Source organism: Sturnus vulgaris, chromosome 1, assembly GCF_052056855.1.
Source record: "Sturnus vulgaris isolate bStuVul1 chromosome 1, bStuVul1.hap1, whole genome shotgun sequence".
Lineage (NCBI taxonomy): Eukaryota > Metazoa > Chordata > Aves > Passeriformes > Sturnidae > Sturnus > Sturnus vulgaris.
This window is the reverse complement of record NC_142243.1, coordinates 3,620,979-3,641,047: the sequence shown is the minus strand read 5'-3', so window position 1 is coordinate 3,641,047 and position 20,069 is coordinate 3,620,979. Positions and strand designations below refer to the sequence as shown.

Genomic DNA, 20,069 nt, shown 5'->3' with positions numbered 1-20,069 from the left:
AAATGACAATACCTGTGAGGAGAGTGTTTCTCTTATGCCAATCATGTTGGTTTAATATGGGATTAGGAACATTTAGAGCTGTCCATCACCCCTAAAACCATTTTCTGTTAAAAGAAAGAAAGGAGTTTTGTCAGGAGGGTAGAGAATTCCCATAATCTTGGCATCAATCACTCAATTTATCCAGTCCAGTCTTTGAGCAAAGTCAAAAAGTTGCAAAGCTTAAACACAGCACAGAGAATTGTTAATATTTATCTCCCACTTCACATCCCTGTTACGTCACTTCTGTGCAAAAAGATAAATGCTTCAAATCAGCAACTGAGGGGAGAAAGAGAAGTCAAAAAGCAGGTGGAAGATGCTGAGAGAGGCTGAAGAAGTGAGGTCTGGCTCTTGCTTTGGAACATGAACTCTTGTTCTTTGTACCACTGTGCTCTGCACACCCTTAGTCTGGCAGTGCTTGTAAGTAATTGCATGGAAAAAAAAAAAAAAAAAAAGCTTTTACTTCATTGTGTTTCAATAATTGTTCATTTCCTTGTGGGAGCAGATGGTCAGATAGAGTTTTATTTTTTATTTTTTTCTTATCAGTCTCTTTTCTCTCTGTTTGCTTTGGATTCCAGTTAAACAAGGCAAGATGCAATGAAAAGTGTGAACAGCAGCAGAAGGGACCCACGTTGTAGGATCTTTATATCAGTTTCTTTCTCTGCTTTCTCATGACACACTCAGCAAAGAGAAACACATAATTGGCAGAAACTCTCATTTTGTGTGTGTGGGCTTTGAAAGACAGTGGCAAAGAAGAAAAAACTGGAGGAGGCTGTTACACCAGAGCAGCTGAGTTTGGATAGAGTTTTCTTTAATTTCAGATTATGCAGGTTTTTTGTTACAAATTTTTCTGCCTTGGTGGTAGCATTGATATTATTTGGGAAGTGAGCAGCTGAGATGCTGCAGGTAACAAAAGAGTAGAACCAGCAGGAATGTTTAGGGCAGATTTAGAAAGATCCAAAGCCATTAAAAAGCTTGGAGGTCTTGGTGATATCTCACTTTGGGCAGAGATTGGCAAACCAAGGTCCAGGATCACAGCAATGTCAGGAAAGGTTTTTGCAAACTGTGGGCAGGATATTATCTTTGCTTTTGAGAATAATCACATTTTCAGCATCTTCTTTTTGTGATGTCTCCTCTATATCCTTTCTTCTTTCCTGGGAATCTCTTCCCTGAAGGGACGTTTCATGAGGGGTCACACAGGAGCTTGGTTTTTTTTTTTTTTCTTCATTGAGGAAAATAAACCACTGTGAAATGACTGAACAGACTTTTTATTGATGTGAAACAAGAGACTCCTTTGTATCACCTGTGTGACAAACCCACTTCCCTGTAGTAGGAGTAGATAAGTGTGACTGCTCTTAAGTAGAATATCAGGATTCAGTGCCAATGGTTAAAAATATGACTGAAGGTCTCTGTAAGAACCTGCCTCATTTACTCCAGAGAAACAGAATTTTCTTCCACAAATTTGTGTTGCTTGCTATACTATTATTTACTGATCAAAACCAAGTCCATGTGTTAGTGTATATTGAAAATCTCCTAGCATGTTTTGCATATCAAAGGATAGGTAAAAGACTTCATTTGAGTATTAAATGGTGGAAAAGCAGCCCTCTGTTTTTGTTGTTGGTGCAATTTGGTCTTGTATTTCTCTGGAAAACATGAACTCAGCTCCTGGAGAGGTTTGAAATGCTTAAGAGACTGACTCTCATCTCCTTAAACTGGGGGTCTGCTAGAGCTAGTTAAATGCTCTGGGATGATAAATATACCTAAAACACAGCCTGAGAGTGGAATAAATCTTTTTAGTTTATTTAACCTGACTTTCTGTCATATCAGATCTGGCACTCAGTGTCTGCTCAGGCAGTGGTTAGTGCTGACTTGAAAATAAACTGTGATAGCACCTCCTAAGGCAGGTTCTTCTAGAAGGAAGAGGCAACAATTTAAATACCTGGTACTTGATCAGCCTCATCTTTTTATTTGAGATCCATGTGCTAAATAAAGTGTTCTCACAATCTGGAGACTTAGAAAGTAAAAGGAAAAAAAAAGCCTTTCCTGGACTTCCCTGGACTGGTAAATGAGCCAAAAAAGCTTTGCTCTTGCCATGAACATTTCAGAGAGCAAAGAGAGTTTTGACAGGCAAAATCTAGCAATGCTTTTTGCCAGGAGAAATAATTTAGAATAGTGCAAATGGGTGCATTTCCACTTACAGAGGATTTCTGGGCACAGTTCACTGAACCAAGAGAATGTTGTAAAAGAGATTTTCAGTAAATGGTTTGACTGTTTTTTCTACTGACTAATAAAGCTACTTCTTGCAAGAGCTGTCAATACACCGAGGATAGGGATTTTCCTGCTGTCATTGTCCAGGGTGAGTACAAGGGGGGAAAGAATATATGTTGGCATGAAAAGAGGCATCAAGAGAGCAAAACTTTTCAACACAGATGCCAGATTTTACAAATTACAATTTACAAATCACAGAATTCTCTGAAATTCTGCCTGACATTGCATTTCTTAGTGAAGAGAAACTGAGGCTCTCCCTAGACCCCCTGGTTTTACTGATCTGGATGACATCTCTAGGGCATCCCACATGTCAGATCTCCCCCTCCTGGGGCAGGGCAATGTGTGTGCTCTACTCCATCCATCATCCATCATCCATCCATCCATCATCCATCCATCCATCCATCCATCCATCATCCATCCATCCATCATCCATCCATCCATCATCCATCCATCCATCCATCCATCATCCATCCATCCATCCATCATCCATCCATCCATCCATCATCCATCATCCATCCATCCATCCATCCATCCATCCATCCATCATCCATCCATCCATCCATCCATCCATCCATCCATCATCCATCATCCATCCATCCATCATCCATCATCCATCCATCATCCATCCATCCATCATCCATCCATCCATCCATCATCCATCATCCATCCATCATCCATCCATCCATCATCCATCATCCATCATCCATCTATCCACCCACAGTTACCCTCCTCTCACACACACACACACACCAAATTTCATCAAGCCTGAAGAAGGAGCCCTGCTTTTCACTGCTGCCTTAAACTGATCCATGGCACTGCTGTCTGCAAATTTGGCAGGAAAGCCACATCCTCCTAAAAGTGCAGTAAATGGGAAGCAGATGATCTTGCCAGGGCATACATGTGGAGATAATGGTATTTTTAACTACCAGGGCCCAAACCCCAGAAAAACAAATGCTGTGTAAGTAATCCAGTGCTCTCCAGCAGCCTGAGAGCCTCAAATATTTGGTCAATATGCAGTTCAAATGCTCTGCTGGCAAACATGAGACATGGACATTAACATGGAGGGGAAACACCAGCTTATTGGAAAGGATACAATCTGTCCTCTGAATGAACTGAAAGCCAGAGAGTTATTTTCCAAATTCCCTGAATATTAATCTTCTCTGGGTGGAAGAAAACTGAGCCATATGCCAGCCACCTGTTCACCATGCAAGTCTCATCCTGGGTTTATTTTCTGTTTTGTCTCTGTTTTTATGTCTATATACACACATGCAGAGCACAGCAGCACCAGTGGCCAGAGTGTAGAGACAAAATTCAGAATGTCTCTGATCACAACTGATATTCTGGGGCTGGGACAGTGGTTAAGGCTGGACTAGGCACATATTTGTAATCTGTGTGAAATAGTCCTGTGCACTCCTGCCCAGTGGGTGCATCCTCAGCAGTCTGGGTGTAACAGCCTGGGCAGACTTTGTCTTTTTTCTGCCCAAAGTTCTCTGATTCTTCAGATCCTCCTGTGGTTCCCCTATAAGCATAAAAAAGGACGAAACAACTGAATGTTTCCTGCTATTAAAACCCTGGGTGTCACTTTTTTTCTTTATACCATCACACCAAACCATCAAATGCTTTGGTGCAGTGTTTTTGTTCCCCAATAAAGGAGTTTTGCCTCCCACCCTGGGCAAAGAAAGGCAGATGGCAGAAGGGAGAGAACAGATTCACTCCTTTTGGAGTGAAGAGCTCTTTCAGGAGACAGTTTTGCAGTAATTGTGACTTTGTGATGATGCTTCTTTGGAGGTTGGCAGGGGTTTGTCTGTGCACAGGTTCTGCAGCATTTCCTGCAGCTCTGAGCCCTTCACTGATAAGAAAATGAGCCTGGCCAGGTGCAATGTCTCTTTCTGGGGCCAGATTTAACAAGGTCCAGCTACAGTTAGGGTGTCAATGAATCCTGCAGTCAAATTCAGACCCTAGCAAAGAGATCTTTTATTGTGATTGTAGCCAGAGGAATTTATAAACTTTCCAGTACAGAGCTGTAGCTACCAGCTTGTGCAGAGACAGTGGCAGCCTTTGGATGGAAACCCTAAGCACTGTTCTATGTCCTTAAACCAGCCCTGTTAGATGCAAAAGTAGGTCTGGACTTCATGTCTGATGAGATCCCATCCAACTCCTTCTAACTAATCCCCCAAAACTCCTCTCCCTATAGGTTGCTGGAAATGTCCACCCAGAATGTGATTTTATGGTAGAGCTGAAGAAAAAGGAGGCTGAATGTCTGGAGGCACCACAAGAGCATGGAAATGCAACATCACCAGGTATCCAGCCATGTGTGAGGGATGAAGGGAGGGAGAGGGAAGGGACCAGAGTCAGGACATGGCCAGGCTGCCAAAGCTCATGAGGGTTTTATTTATGGTCCCATGTGCCATTGTCTTGCCAGGTCTTCTTCTACCTCCTCCCATTCCTTCCCATTATTTTCTTTTTTCCACAGTTCTTACAGTCAAATATGGACAGTCCATTTATCAGAGTGAATCATTGTGCACTTGTCCAATTCCTTGGCATCATGCTTGCTTGTTTGTGGGGGTGTGTTGATCTTTAAAAATAGGGCAACCCCTGAATAATTACAGTGATCTGATCTTTCTTCCTGCATCACTCTTCATTTATTTTATTCTTTCTGAAAACTCACCTCAGTCCAAGACAGGGGTCTATCTAAAGCAGATTAAATAGCACTCTGGGGGTGTTTATTTCTCATAATAAAAACTGTGGCTGAACTATTTTTATAAGATATGGAAGGGGTGGAGTGGCAAAGTTTAAAAAGGCTTGGGGTTTTATTTTGCTCAAATTTAACCTTATGCTTAAAAATAAATTTTGCTTTCTGTCTGAGGTTGCAAGAGAACTTGGGACAAATTGCTGTGCTGGCCAGAGGCAGATGCTGGAGAGATTCTTGCCTTACCATGTCCAAACATCCTCTTTCACTTCATGAAGGAGCCAGGTGATGTCCTGCCATGGTTACTCCTGTTGTGTGTCTGGCAAGAGCATTTCTATAAAAGGAGGGTGAAGACAGAGCATTTCATGTTCCCATGAGTTGAATCAGAGAACTACTGCAAAGATTTTAGGAAGATCTGAGGGACCTTAGCAGTTCTCATATTTTTAGGATTATCCATAACCGGATTTGATTTCCATAGTCTCTGATGAGGCTGTGGATCAAAAATATACGGAAATACAAGGAGTGATTCCATTGGTTTTCACGTGCTTTGGGATCAGTTTGATGCAGGAATTTCCTACAAAGCTCATCTGGAGGCTGTCTAGGTCAGAACTTAAGCTTGGGGTTTCTTGAGATTTATGCTGTGATTCGTGTGGATAGAAATGAAAGGCAGAGGAATGAACAATGTAATTGTTCTTTGAGACCAAGGTTGGAGCAACAAAGCAGAATTTGGGCCTTGGAGCAGCACATGTGTTGCAAAACTGCAAACAAATGTCTTTGTGTCTGCTTCCTCTCTGGGTGAGCATGGCCAGTAACAAACTGTGAGCCCACAAGGAGCAAACCTTCCAGGAATGACCTGGATTTGGCATTTCCACAAGAAAAAGAAGCTGCAAAGCCCAGCCTCTGCCACATCCAACACATGCTAGCTATAAAGAGGGATAAGGAAAATCCCTTTCATCTGTGCAGATTCATTTCCTGCCCTGGGATTCTCAACTTCTCCTTCATCTGACTCATAAATCTTTTTTTATGGAAGCGTGCTGTCCTCTTGGAAGGGGCTGCTCATCCCAGCTTCTGATCTGCTAGGGATGGGCAAGCCCCAGGGGAGGTGGGAAGGAGAGGGGATATGGTAGAAGGGTGAGTGCTGTGCAGAGCAGAAATTTATGGAGCAGTGCTTCCCAATCTTCTCCAACATGCCTGATGTGATTCCTTCCTTAGTCCTTCCCACTTTTACCCCTTCACCTTCGTTCTCTCCCTTCTTCCCACTGTTTGTTTATAAATAGCATTCAAAGTTTTGTGTCTGATGACCTGAATGTGCACAGGAAAAATGTCCTACCAACTCTGTAAGATGTTAATGATCCTCTTCTCCTGGTACAACTTTGTACCAGCCAGAGGTCTTTCCTGGTTTTTGTTTTACATATTATCTGGCCCTTCATTGAGAAAATTAAATACTTCTTTTTCAGCTGGGATAATAAAACGAAACTGCACAAAGAAGGGCTGGTCTGACCCATTCCCTCCCTACCATGTAGCCTGTCCAGTAGAAGATGAGATTCCTCTTGAAGAAGTAAGTTTAAGTACATAAATAAATGTGAGTGGTGTGCTGCTGTTACAGCATTCTGTTCAATTCTGGAAGGTCACTGCTGAGGGAAACTCAGAAGAAGCTGAAATTTCTTTCTAAGTATGGGATATAATTTGAATTTTTACTCTGGCCACCTATTTAGTAAGATAACAAAGAGTGTTTTCTTATTCAGGTGTAACAATAATAAAGCCAGCTGCAAACTCACAAATGTAACAGGAAAAGATGTATCACAAAATGTTCATAAAATGTGAATTAACACATTTCAGTAATATCAGTCAGCAAGATGAACTTGTAGTATCACAGCATCTGAAAATGTGCTATTAAAAGACCACTGTTCCAAATTTAGCAATATCTAAGGACAAGAGGGTTTTTGGATGTCTTATCCTGCATGAAATATCCAATTCAACAATGAAGACAGAAAAGTCCCAAAATCTCTGTAATCTCTGTAAAGCAGATCAGAATTTAACACATTTCTTCAGCCAGATTTTCTCTGTTGGTGATATCCTGAGGTTACATGCACAGGGACAATACAGTGCTTGACCCATAATTGATAAAAACATGGTTCATATCACCGTGGGGAGATTTTGCACAGGGTGCCCAGAGAAGCTGTGGCTGCCCCTGGATCCCTGGAAGTGTCCAAGGCCAGGTTGGACAGGGCTTGGAGCAGCCTGGGACAGTGGAAGGTGTCTCTGCCCATGGCAGGGGGTGAACAGAATATTCTTTAAATCCCTTCCAACCCATTCTGTGATGATTCAATTATTTTACCTAGAGGAAACTCATCGGCTGTAGGTTTATCCACTTCAGAAGTTGATTATTTTCTGGTTTACACATTTGATTTTTTGCCAGCTATGCTCAGCCTAGCACAGTTTTGATGTTTCTCATGGAGTGCTGCATCCAGACTTCCTGGCAAGCTTTGTAGCTCTGAGGTATTTCCGTGAGCTCGGGCTGGAATTGGGCATAGACAGGGATTTGGGTAATTGTAGAAAACTCACAGTTCATCCACTAGACAGAAAAAAAAAACATTATGCCTGGTTTTCAACACATTTAACTTCATCAATCTCAAAAAACTACTGTGAAATTTGGAGCTATTTGCACCATGGTATTAGTGCTTTGGTCAGGATCAGGTGGGAATTTTCCAGGGATATCTCTTGGCTGTCCCCACTTACTGCATTCACACTGAGGGATGCTCTCACAAAACATAATCTGGCTTCTTATGGTCAAAACTGAACTGGAAGGCAAATTCAGGGTGCACCAACTGTGCTCTGATCAGTAATAAGAGTTCAGCCCATTGGATTAGACTGTGGATAATCATAAATCTGCACACATGGATGCAAAGTCCTTGGCACAAAAGGTTTCACACTTCTAATCCAGGAGTGGTATTTAAGGTCCTTCCCAACCCAAACCAAGGGATGCCCAGGTCAAGTATTTGTGATTCTATGACTTGCTCTTTCTAAGGCAGGTGTAGTGATAGATCCTTTTTGTTGGTCGCAGAAACCAATAAATTCTCATTTTCCAAACACATGAATTGTCTTCTGAGAGTGTTTTCCTTCATTAACTATAAAAGAAAAAGGATGAGAAAAACCAGGATTGTATTAATAATTAACCAGATCAGTTCTGTGGCCGGGTTCTTCTCGTTCCACTACAGACTCGTATTTAGGCAGCTAATTTTTAAGCACCTAAATAAATGAAATAAATCCTTCTCAATGTCAGTTTTATAATGCCTAAAGTTCCACTTAAGGCTCAAAATGAGCATCTCCCCTTCCCCAAGTGAACTGTAGGAATTCACTGCACAGCTGTGCAGATTTTAGGTTATAAAAGCATTGAAATGGGACCCAAGAGACAGACCATGTTAGACTGGAGTTAGATTTGCAGCCTGGAGTTTATTCATTCTGTTTTCTGCTCTCATCTGTGATAGCTGAAGTCAACTTATCCTCACTCAGGGATCGTGTCTGATAGAGGAGACACTTAAATTGAAATTGATTTTGACTGGCATTCCAACTGAGCAGCAGCTGAGTTTGGCAGCAAGAAAAACAGAGGAAACAACTCCAGAAAGAAACCAAACTAAAATGAAAACCAGCCCACCGCAACACAATAAAAATTGAAAGGAGGAATAGACTGCAAAAATGGAAGCAAGGAAGCAGAGAGTAGGAAAGTGGAGTAAAATAGAGAAAGGCTGATAGAATTCTGTATTCATCATGCAGCCAGCAGCATTGTCCTGCTGCTGCTGGGGAGAAAAGATGGTATAAAATACAGCATTTCTAAAAATTGCATAAGATTTCTAACAATGCCTTTTTGAAAGACTGGTGTGGGTTTTTATGTTTTTATAAATGAGCTTCAAACTACCCTGGTCAATTCATGTTTCAGCATCAGACTGGGCTGTATCCACACAGCCATGGAATGGGACCACACAAAAGAAACATCATGAGTGATTTCAGTTGAATTTTGCTGTGGGATTCAAAGAGGGGGGAAAAAAGGCAGTCAGACACGCCAGCAGAATGGAAGCACCAAACAAAGCAAAATCGACAGAAGCAGTAAAAATTTGCCATTTAACAGCAACTTGTGTGACAAATCATTTTATTCTTTTCTAGCAATCCTACTTTTCTACTATAAAGGTCATCTACACTGTGGGATACAGCGTGTCCATCACCTCTCTCATCATTGCTGTGACAGTTCTCATTGCATTCAGGTAAAGGTGTCCTCTAACCTTGATTCTTTTCACACTTCTTAATTTCTTAGACTGTAGAGAACAAAATTAGACATAACAAAATAATATAAATAAGAATTCACATGAATAAAAATTAAAAATTCCAGCCGTGTTGGTTAAATAATATGAAACTGAAGCTGGAAATTAAAAGGCATCAGAGAGAGGCAGGAATAAGAAGATTTAGATCTGAGAAATAAACCCTGGCTGTCTCTTGGCAAAACTCAGCAACTCACTTTAATCCTGAAGACTCAACAGAAAAATTTACTTGCTTTAGGCTGGAATGAAGATTTTTTTCATAAATTATGTGTGCCTGCCTGTTATGACTGCAGGGAATTTTTAATACTTGATTCTGAATGAATGTTCCTATGGCATTGTATAGATTACTATTGAAAAATTCACCACTAAAGATCACTAAAGTTAGTTTCAGAATTTGGTCACATTTTGTAAGAATTCTTTCTTACTGAGTTATCCATCAATTAGGTTTTTTCAGGTCTAATTTAGTGTATTTGAAGTATTTTATCATTTAATGTAGATTTAGTGTAGATTTAATGTTTGCACCCATGTGGGATTTATTTTCTTAATCTTTATTTCTTGTATGTCTGTGAGACAAAACAAAACAAAACAATAAAATAAAAAAAAAAACGGGGAAAAAAAGGAGTAGTTTTATTATTATGCTGTGAGAATCAGGGTTCTCTAGGGAAAGTTTCTTGACCTCTGCTGGTTCCTAGTTCATGTCTGGAAGGCACCAGATATGTTTATTGACATCCACTCTGACCTCAGGAAAACAAACCAGCCCGAATGAGGGGAAAGAAAGAAACAATGGACATAAGGAGACGCAGTAATATGGAGGAAAAAGTCATAATTAACAATGGGCTTGACACTGGAGGTCAGCAATAAAATTCTGCACACTCTAGGTGAACTTTCAGATTAAGTGACCCTCCGAATACTGGGTCTGGATGGAATTCAGGTTCTAGTGGAACTTTCTGATTATTAACTAAAGTCCTCATCTCCAAATGAAAACATGAAGCTGAATCTGTATAATGCCTTCAAAAATCTGCATTTAACGACAGTAAAAATGTAATCTTAGTTAACAGGGAATTTAAGGTAGATGCGTAAATTGAATTTAAAGTACATGTGCCAAATTGTTTTAAAGCTCTTCTGTGCTTTTACTTAATTCATCTAAATAACTTTGGCAAAGTAAGGAAAAAAAATATAGTTCTGGTTAACAAAGAAAGAGATTAGGATGTAGATGTGGCTGATTTGCTTCACATGAGGAAGGTTTCTGCCTCTCTCTGAAAGAACTCAGTGCATCAAAATATTCTTCCTAAAAGTGTCTGGAAGTACCTGAGATAAAACAAGGGCTTATTGTTTATTTTAATTACTGCCTGCACAAGTAAGTTAATTATCACAGAGGGACCTCTCTTTTCTTCCAGGAGGCTTCGCTGTCCCAGGAATTATATCCATGTACAGCTCTTTTTTACATTCATCTTAAAGGCCATTGCCATTTTCATTAAGGATGCTGTCCTTTTCCAGGAGGAAGGCATTGATCACTGCAGCTTCTCTACAGTAAGCACATGAAAAGCAGGATATTGTGGTATTTGATGTTTTTACATACCATTTATTTATGGTTTCACTTTTCATGCCTCTTTTTACTACTTATTGGGTTTTTTTTTTTCCCTTTCTAACCTGGTAATGAAAATGATATTTTTTTCCAGTACATTTTACTTCCATATATATGTACATTATTCCTTCCTATATTTTCAAAGCCTCAATTTGTGATGATGCAGCACTCTAAATGAAATTTGGACTCTCACATGGCAACAAAGTAATATCATTACACTGTTATGTTTCAATAATCTGAAGCCTAAAACTGAAGATCTCTGAGTACATCAAAGAGCAACTTTTAAAGCTTATTCTACTGGAAATGTTGGATTTCCTGTTCTGGTTGAAAGCTCTGATATGTGAACCACAAAGCACTCAAGGTACCAGGCAATGAATTTAGTGTTCATCCAGCCCCAGATCTTGGCAATGTGGCAATGGTTTCCAAGCAGAGCATTGCTCACAGCCACACAGAATTTTAGGGCTGATCACAAGGAGAAAATGGGTCCTTGGACCTTAATTCAAAGGAGCATTTGACACTGAAAGTTCACTCAAGGCAGTGCATTTGTGAGAGAACTCACATGTTATATTTAAGTTATATTTCTAACGTGTTAAGTTACATTTCTAACATGGAGATAGAAAGCAAAATGCAGTGGAGATTCCAAGGTGTTATGATGCCTAAGCCATCAGTTTTATGTTTGAATCCCTCAGTTTAAACAGCAGTTAATAGTGAGATCTTGTTCTTGGTAGAACTCAGCCAATATTACAGATGTGCACTCCATGTTCAGATCAAAGAGATTTGTATCCATGTTCAAATCAAAGAGATTTGTATCCATGTTCAAATCAAAGAGATGTGTCTCCAAGCCATGCCTGAACTGTGACTCTCCTGTTCCCCAGACCCAATGCAAGATCTCTGTGGTTTTCTGTCACTACTTCATGATGACCAATTTCATGTGGCTGCTGGTGGAGGCTCTCTATTTAAACTGCCTGCTGCTCTCATCCCTTTCTCATGGGAGAAGATATTTTTGGTGGCTGGTTCTCTTTGGCTGGGGTAGGTATGGATTTTACAGGAAATTAGTAAAAGGCAAGGTGTTAAATGAGGCTGTGCAGCCTGGAGAAGAAAAGGCTTCACAGAGACCACAGAGCAACTTCCAGGGGGTACAAGAAACCTGGAGAGGGACCTTTCCCAGGAAATGGAGTGATGGGGCATGGAAATTCTGTACTGTGAGGCTGGTGAGACCCTGGCACAGATTCCCCAGGGAGATTGTGGACTCCCCATGCCTGGAAGTGTTCAAGGCCAGGTTGGATGGGGATCTGACAAACCTGGGTCAGTGGAAGGTGTCCCCGTGGGTTGGAACCAGGTGATTTTTAGGGTGCCTTGTCCCCCAGGCCATTCTATGACTCCATGATTCCATGGTTCTGTGATTCCATGATTCCACAATCCATTCCCATTAAAAATACTGGAAGTGGAACCCAACTGATCTAACTAAAGTGCCTAACCTGGGTTTTGCTTCCATTTTATTTTTATATGCATACTTACAAGAAGCAATCAAGTTTTTTTATGGCAATAAAGCCCCTGTGAAGGGGGAGGGGAAATCAATATATTTGAGAATGCATAAGGAGACGTCCAGTTTTAACTTTCTTCACCCCACTGAAAGCACTGATAACTCTAAGGAATTATCATAAACACCAAAGTTCAATGTGCCTTGCTCCTGTTTGTACAGAATAGTTACACAGGCTGGGAAAGGGAATTGTTTTCTCCTAAGCAGGAACTTTTTTATTCCTAAAATATTTCCTTTTGCACTGAGCTATCATACGAATGAAGCTGCTCTGTTACTACTGAGTAACAGGACAGGCAGTGAAACAGCAACGTCTCCCTGATTGTGTTGTTGTCTGGAATAAATGGAATTGTTCAGACTTAGAAATCTGAAACCAAGTGGGTGCCCACGGAGAGTTGCTGTGTGAAGGAAAAAGCAGAGAACTCCTCTATGGAAGGTGAATGCACTTGGCCAGAGGAAATTTTTGGTCGGTTCAGGGAGGGAAATCCAAGCCTGCTGCCACCAAAGGTTAAGGTAAGCCTGACAACTCAGCAAACAGAATCACTTTTTGTGTTTTAGGGACTGTTTAAAGCAACTCCTGTTACAGGAACTGACCCCAAAAGATAATTGCTGCTCTCAAAAATGAGTGATCTGTATCATTACAGCAGAGTTTCAGTGGACAAGGTTTGGATTAATTATACCTTATTTTAAAATGTCTGACAGGTTTTCCAACTCTTTTTACCCTTATATGGATATTGACAAAATTCTACTTTGAAGACACGGCGTAAGTCATTGTTTCCCACATTATTCTGTAATCCTGGGTTATATTTTCAACTCATTGCAGTGATTTCATACATATCTTTTTTCTAAACCTCCTGTCATGTTCACAGATGCTGGGATATTAATCAAGGCTCTCCTTATTGGTGGCTAATCAAAGGACCAATTATAATTTCTGTGGGGGTAGGTACTTCTGAGTTTGCTTATATTATTTAGAAGTAAAAAAGGCTTTTGTATGAAAATTGGCTTGCTGTTTGCTGAGTTGTAGGAAGAGGAATGGTAAATTTCTAATGTTAACTGCCTGTGCCCAATGCAAACTAAAAAGTTGTCTTTCAAACAAATTAAAACTTTCCCAGAATTGTCAGCTTAGTTGAAATTAAGAGCGAGTGGACTAAACCCTCCTTATAATATTTGAAATCAAAATTTTAGCAAAAGAGCCCAGACTCAGCCATAAATTTTTAATACAAAACTTTCAAGGGCAATAGGTTTCTGTTCAGAGCAGATAACAGCTCCTGAGCCTGGCTTTTACTGAATAAACTGATGGGCTTTAAATGATTATCATAGATGATTACTCCCACAAGTCGTTAAACCTAAGCACTGTTTGAGAAAGCAGTTAATGGATGACCTAAAGGCCAGCTATAAAATCCTTAATTTAATTGGAGGACAGATGCATGCAAATGAGAGGTGTGGAATCAGAAAGCTTTGGGTTGGAAGGGATTTTGAAGATACACACAAACAATGGGAGTGAAGAATCTCAAGTTGAATTCTGGCCAGAGCTGCTGCGTTTCAAAAAATATTTCATGTCCTTCTACCTCTGTTATTTCTTCTGCTGGAATGTACAAAGAGCATCACTAATGGATAGAATGGGGTTGGACTCTGGCTAAAGGAGGACGTTTTTAGGCAGAATTAAATGTTCAGCCTCACCTAAGGAACACTGGTGTGTACAGACACTCAAAAAATGCACAGGGAGATCCCTCTGATGGTGGAAAACTGAGCAGCCTCACAGACTTTGCATAAAGCTGTGCCAAATTGCAATTGCAGAAGATTCGATTTGCAAATTAGGATTGACCCTGACTGCTCTGGAGCTGAGCTAATGCTGCTCAGAGGCTCCTTCAGAGCCAGCAAAGGGAAATATGCACTTTTGGCAAGTGATTCACCTGATTTAAAACAAAAATCTACCTTGGGAGGAGGTGACCTGCCCCCAACCCCACCTGAAGCTCTTTTAATGCTCCTGGCTGATTCTCCACTGACTGCTAAGGCAGAGCAGGGTGATCAGCTCCGATGGAAATATCTCATTGTAGGGGTATTTAGGCAGAAAAATTCTACTATTAATGCCCAGAGAGATCAGCCAGAATTTAATGCAATATTTGTCTCTAAGGAGAATCCAACTGATTTGAGCTACGAAAGGTAAAAGAGAGTCACACAATATTGATGAAAATATTTTGCTGAACAAAGTGAAATTTTCAGGTTTTCATCTTCAGCCATTTCTTCACGCAGGAATGCAACTTATTTAAATACTTGAATGCTGACAAAGGAAGATGATTAATGACCTTACACTGAAATTGCACAAATTATATTGCAAATACAAAAAAACCAAACAAAAAAACCCCCCAAACCACCAGATTTTCACTGCAAAGTTTTACCTCAGTTTCTTTTTCTTCCCTCCAACCCCTCAAATGCTGTGAACAGGTCAACTTTATCCTATTTATCAACATCATCAGAATTTTGCTGAAAAAACTGGACCCTAGACAAATCAACTTCAATAATTCTTCTCAGTACAGGTAACATATGGAATAATTTTTAAAAAATCAATTATTTTAATAATTTTAAAAATGTGGTCTTTTCTAAACAGAGAAGTAGTTGCTCAGTGTCACAGACAGGCTCAGTTTAGCTGGTATTAAATTTTAGAATTGCCAACCTTAACCCATTCTAAATGAAATTAGTCAAAAGGTGAGACTCAAGTCACCTAATTTTGGCCAATGGGATGCATTCAGATCAGCTCAGATGACTGCCTTCCAATTAAAATCAATGGGGAGGCAATGAAATTAATTGAATCAGCATTAAATCTTTTATTTAGGACAGAAAAAATTACCCTCTATAGCTGCCTTTCTCTGTATGAGAACTATAAAGGAAGCCAGTGTATTTATTTCTATTTTATATATACACATTTATATAGACTAGTTTCTTTTTCACTTCTGTTCACTACTGTGGCACACTGAGTGCATTTGTTTTTACTCAGAAAAATAATATTACCTTATTTCTTCTTATCTCCTGTGCTAGACGTCTCTCAAGGTCAACTCTGCTTCTAATTCCATTATTTGGAACCCATTACATCGTTTTCAACTTCCTCCCAGAGTATACCAGCCTGGGGGTTCGACTTTACTTGGAGCTCTGCATTGGATCTTTTCAGGTATAATTACCACAGATCCATCAGTTCTTTACTAGTTTTTCTGTTTTAGCTTTGTGAGCTCATGACAACAAGTATTACACAAAAAATATTCCTCAGATCCCGAAGCCAGTGTCTGCTCACAAAGTTCCTGTGATTTGGGCTGATTTAAATCATTCAGAGGCAATCAAAGTTGTAGGTCCAGCCCCCTTGCTAATTCTTTGTCAAAGAATAAATTGATAATTAAACATCAAGCAGTGCCTGGTGCATGCACCAGCCCCACACAGGCTGCTGTCCCATGGAATGCCACATCCCTTCCCCTCCTGTAAATATTGCCTTGATGCCTCCCACTGCTCTGGATTGGCACACAGGGCATGGGCAGCTTGAGGAGCTTGATGGCAACGAGAAAATCTCCTCTCTGGTGTCCCCTCCGGGTGGTTTTGCTCCCTGGACCAATTTCCCTTTGCTTCCCTCCCATTCCCTGTGCTGCACCTCAGCCCACAAGCAGCAGCTCTGGGAATGCCACCAACCCTCCCCAGGGAACAAATCTCTCCCTGGATGGTTCCATGGGGTCACTGCTCAGGGAGCATCACCAACAATCCATGAGTTCTGTGCTGCTTTATTCCTCCTGAGGATTGAATTGTGCCAGTCCTGCCCAGCAAACCCTGTCCATGAATCCTGACCTCGGGTACAGGGAGGGGACCTTCACTGAGTTAATGAATAGTTAATGAATAATTTAATAGAATAAAAGGTTGAGGTGTTGAGCCAGGATCTGCTCATGTAGGTCCTTTGACATCATAGGATTGTCCTGGGTTTATCTCAGTTCAGAATCTTAACAAATACATTCAATAGGCCAGAATTTGATCTCATCTGGTAGTCTACAAAGGCACAGAATTTGACTGGGAAGCTGTGTGAGCTCCATCCATGGATCTCCTTCTGCAATCTCTGTTTTGCTTTCTTTAGAGTGAATAAAGAATCAGCTGTCAGTGTGTTGGGCTGGGGAATGGACCACGCTTTCATAATCATCAATTGCATTTGTGAATTCATAGCATGGGAATGATTTTGTGAAATGCCACTAACCAGGTGTTTATCTTCAAAGCTGTTCAGCTTTGTTGGAGACCCATAAATTCTCTTTCAACTTCGAGCAATCCTCCCACTTACAGTGATGCTCACTAATTCACATAACACAGTAACACCTTGAAGTCACATAATGCAAGTGGCTTTTTCAAACTGTGTTAACCCTCAAAACTTTTTCTTCTGCTCTTTTTCAGGGGTTTATTGTGGCAGTTCTCTACTGTTTCCTGAACCAAGAGGTAAGGAAACTCTATCAGATATATCTTCTACAATATTGCCTTCAGTGGCAAATATATAGTTAACAATCAGTTTCATACAAACAGATTATCAAATCTTTCTTTTTTTTTATGACTGTTACATGGGGAACAATTTGATGAATTTCATTTCAATTATCTTAATGGGAATGAAGCCATCTAGTGGAGAAATGAACTTTTACTGCTTTGCTATTCCATCAAGTATTTTTTATCCTTTCTGCACATTTTTGTCCTATAGCAGGGCTTGGAAAACCCTTGAAAAAGTCCCTATCTGAAAAGACAACTTGCTTTAGTGATGCAGAGAGATCTCCATTTATTAAAGGTCTATGTTCAAATTGGAAAGAATTTAAATGCATTCCTTTACCCAATAGTGAAATACAAATTTTCAGTATTTTTAATAGTCTCATGGTGTATCTCAGTATTTCTTCTTGTTGGTAAATCTGTTTTCTGTTTAGAATGATAAAGTCAGAATTTTACTGTTGTTGGGAGAGGAGTCTTTCCTTTTAGCTTAGTGTCCATGTCCACTAACACAGTCTAGATGTGCCAATAATGCATCTTAAAGGAATTATACAGAAAATATGAAAGTTTATCCTCCATATTTCCATAGTTGGAATTTTCCCTCATTTTCTGACTCCCGAGTAGCTGAGATTGCTCCTTTGGAATATGACTGGGGTTCAGTTTCAGACTAACACTGCTGGATTCTGCCTGCAGCTCCTGAAAAGGAAAATCTTGTTCAATGTATGCCCACCCTTCTCTCCAGAAAGGGCATCCCCTGGAGTGTCAAAGGTGTGTTTAGGTGATTAATCCTGTCCCTGATCACTTTAGACTCCCTGGGCTGTATTGTCTAAACCTTCATTTTCCAGTTTAAAGTCTAGGGCTGATTAAGATTTCAAACAGCTTTTAATCACCTACATGTGCCATGGGCCAAACTTCCTGAATTCTATCAGAAATTGCTCAAATATTAAGTTAAATATTTTAAAATACATTAACACATTTATATACATTAATACATTCTTAGCCTTGTGGTTGAGTTTATTGTTATGAATTTCTGGCTGCTCTAATGATGCTTGTGTTTAGATAAAAATCGTGTCATTAATTTATTTATAACCCTAATCCCTTCTAACCACAGACCACAGCTTCACATCCAGCCTGACTTCCCAGACACACAGCACTTCAATACAGAAACTCCCTTCCTATTAAACATGTGGGGAGGCACATTCCTAACAAGGATCAGATGTGACAGGAGGTTTTAGTGGGTGGCCTGGACCCACTCTGTGCTCCTGTGAACAAGCCAGTACACAATACCCAATGGCACAGCTGTCAACAGCACACAGCAAATGTCTCCTGACTGCTGCTGGCTTTCCCCTTGTCATCTCATATGGAAAAGCAGCATTATTTCCCAGCCACAAATTGGTGGATGCTGATTAAGAAACTTGCTGCAGATTATACTTTTCTAGAGGCAAATGGGTTCAAGACAACATCCCTTAGCAACTGAGGAAGAGCAGGCAGTGTGGAGAAAATACGTTTAATTGTGTAGGCTATGTTGGTGAGTTTGATTGTAGAATAAATATTCACAGGAATATATTTTTTTTTTAATGAGAAGGTATAGTAAAAAAAGCTGAGAAGATATTTTAGTAATGGAGAAAATGGTTTATAGTGCTAGAGACCTCAGGCTTAGTAGTGATAGAACTTCAGGAGAAATTTTCATCAGTGCAGAAAGATGGCCATGCTGAAACACGATTCTACTTCTCCCCATCAGCTAAAAAAAAACCTGCTTTGGACAGAGATGTCTAAAACGTTTATTCTTTTCTAGCCCCTCTTTCTGTCCTGTTTCCTTCCTGCTGTTGTCTCCCCAGCAGTATCCAATCCCAAAATTGCCTTTTCCTTCGTTCCGAGGTGCAAACGGAGATCGGGCGGCGGTGGCACGGGAAGAGATGTGGGTTTGTGCCAGTGTGGAGGAGGACCAGGTGGACTGTGCCATCCAGCTCTGGGGTGAAAATGAACACATCTGTGTGCTGAAAATGGCCTCAGGACCTGGAAGGGGAAAAAAACCCAACCAAACAAACAAAACACAAACAATAACCAAACAAAATTTTACTGAATGTAACTAATCTATCCTGAGCAAATTGGAGGAGGATCCACTTCTGCAGTTCTGACCAAGGGGCTTTTTCACAGGATAAGCATTGGAAGGACAAATTAAACCCTGACTGACCTTCTAAACACAAAATGACCCTCTCATTGATAACTCTGCAGCACAGCAAACATAAAAATCACTGATTCTGGTTCATTTCCACACTTCCACTGATAGAGCACGAAGTGCTTATGAATGGACACCAGGAGCAGCCTCCAGTGACACCATAGATGACAACCTCTGGAAAACAGAATTCAATTCTTATTCAGCAGGAGCTAGAGTCTGTCCAGCTTAAGTTTGTTCCATGTTTTGAGTCTGCAGACATGCAAATAAAAAACCAAAAGTCTTGCAAAACTCTGACACAATCACTAAAAAAGTCCTTTAATGTTGTCTTTTTGCATTTCCTCTTTGAATGTTTTTGCTACTGAAGTTCACAATAAAACACTCTCAGGTTCTGATGTTATTTCAGGAGTTACAGGTTAGAAAATTTCTGACAGCCAGGCTGAAGGAAAGGGAGGTGCTGGGAAGGCCAAGGCTCCATATGACAATCATTAAGGAAATTCTTTGCAAGGAAATGAAAAGGAAAAACCAACTTTTGCATAGAAAGAGAATGAGACCCCCAGGAGATGGACTGGGAGACTGCTGGGAATACTGCTAAATATTTTCTTATGTGTGACTGTTTTTGCTCTCCAGTGTTGTAAAAGATTCCAGAAGCTTGAAAATAAACTTGGATTCCCAGTGTTTGTACTTGAGTGGCTTTGTTTTGTTTTATTTTGTTTTGGGGTTTTTCCCCACAATGGGGATTGTAACCTATACATTAAAAGATTGATTAAACTTTTTGATGGGAACATCAGGGCTTGGAAAGGGGTGAAGGAAGCTAAGCTGTACCAGCCAGTGAGGATCATACATCAATACACTTTACCCTCCTCTTCTGAACATTTCACTGAACTGCCAAGTCTGATTAAAAACCAGAAATTTCCCTTTGCTGAGTCCAGGTAATTACAGCTAACCTGAAGAAATGGAATGCTACTTCACCTAGT

At 40.3% G+C, this 20,069-nt stretch overlaps 1 protein-coding gene across 1 annotated transcript; it reads left to right on the top strand.

Moving 5' to 3' along the window:
* Positions 1–327: 327 nt before the first annotated feature.
* On the top strand, positions 328–19,716 carry GHRHR (growth hormone releasing hormone receptor). The gene is made up of 13 exons (XM_014873766.2): positions 328–456; positions 4,499–4,604; positions 5,171–5,278; positions 6,451–6,551; positions 9,155–9,252; positions 10,704–10,836; positions 11,767–11,920; positions 13,131–13,191; positions 13,298–13,367; positions 14,874–14,965; positions 15,465–15,594; positions 16,842–16,883; positions 18,795–19,716. The coding sequence occupies exons 1-13, from the start codon at positions 400–402 to the stop codon at positions 18,915–18,917; spliced, it is 1,275 nt and encodes a 424-aa protein (XP_014729252.2). The 5' UTR covers positions 328–399; the 3' UTR covers positions 18,918–19,716.
* Positions 19,717–20,069: the final 353 nt, after the last annotated feature.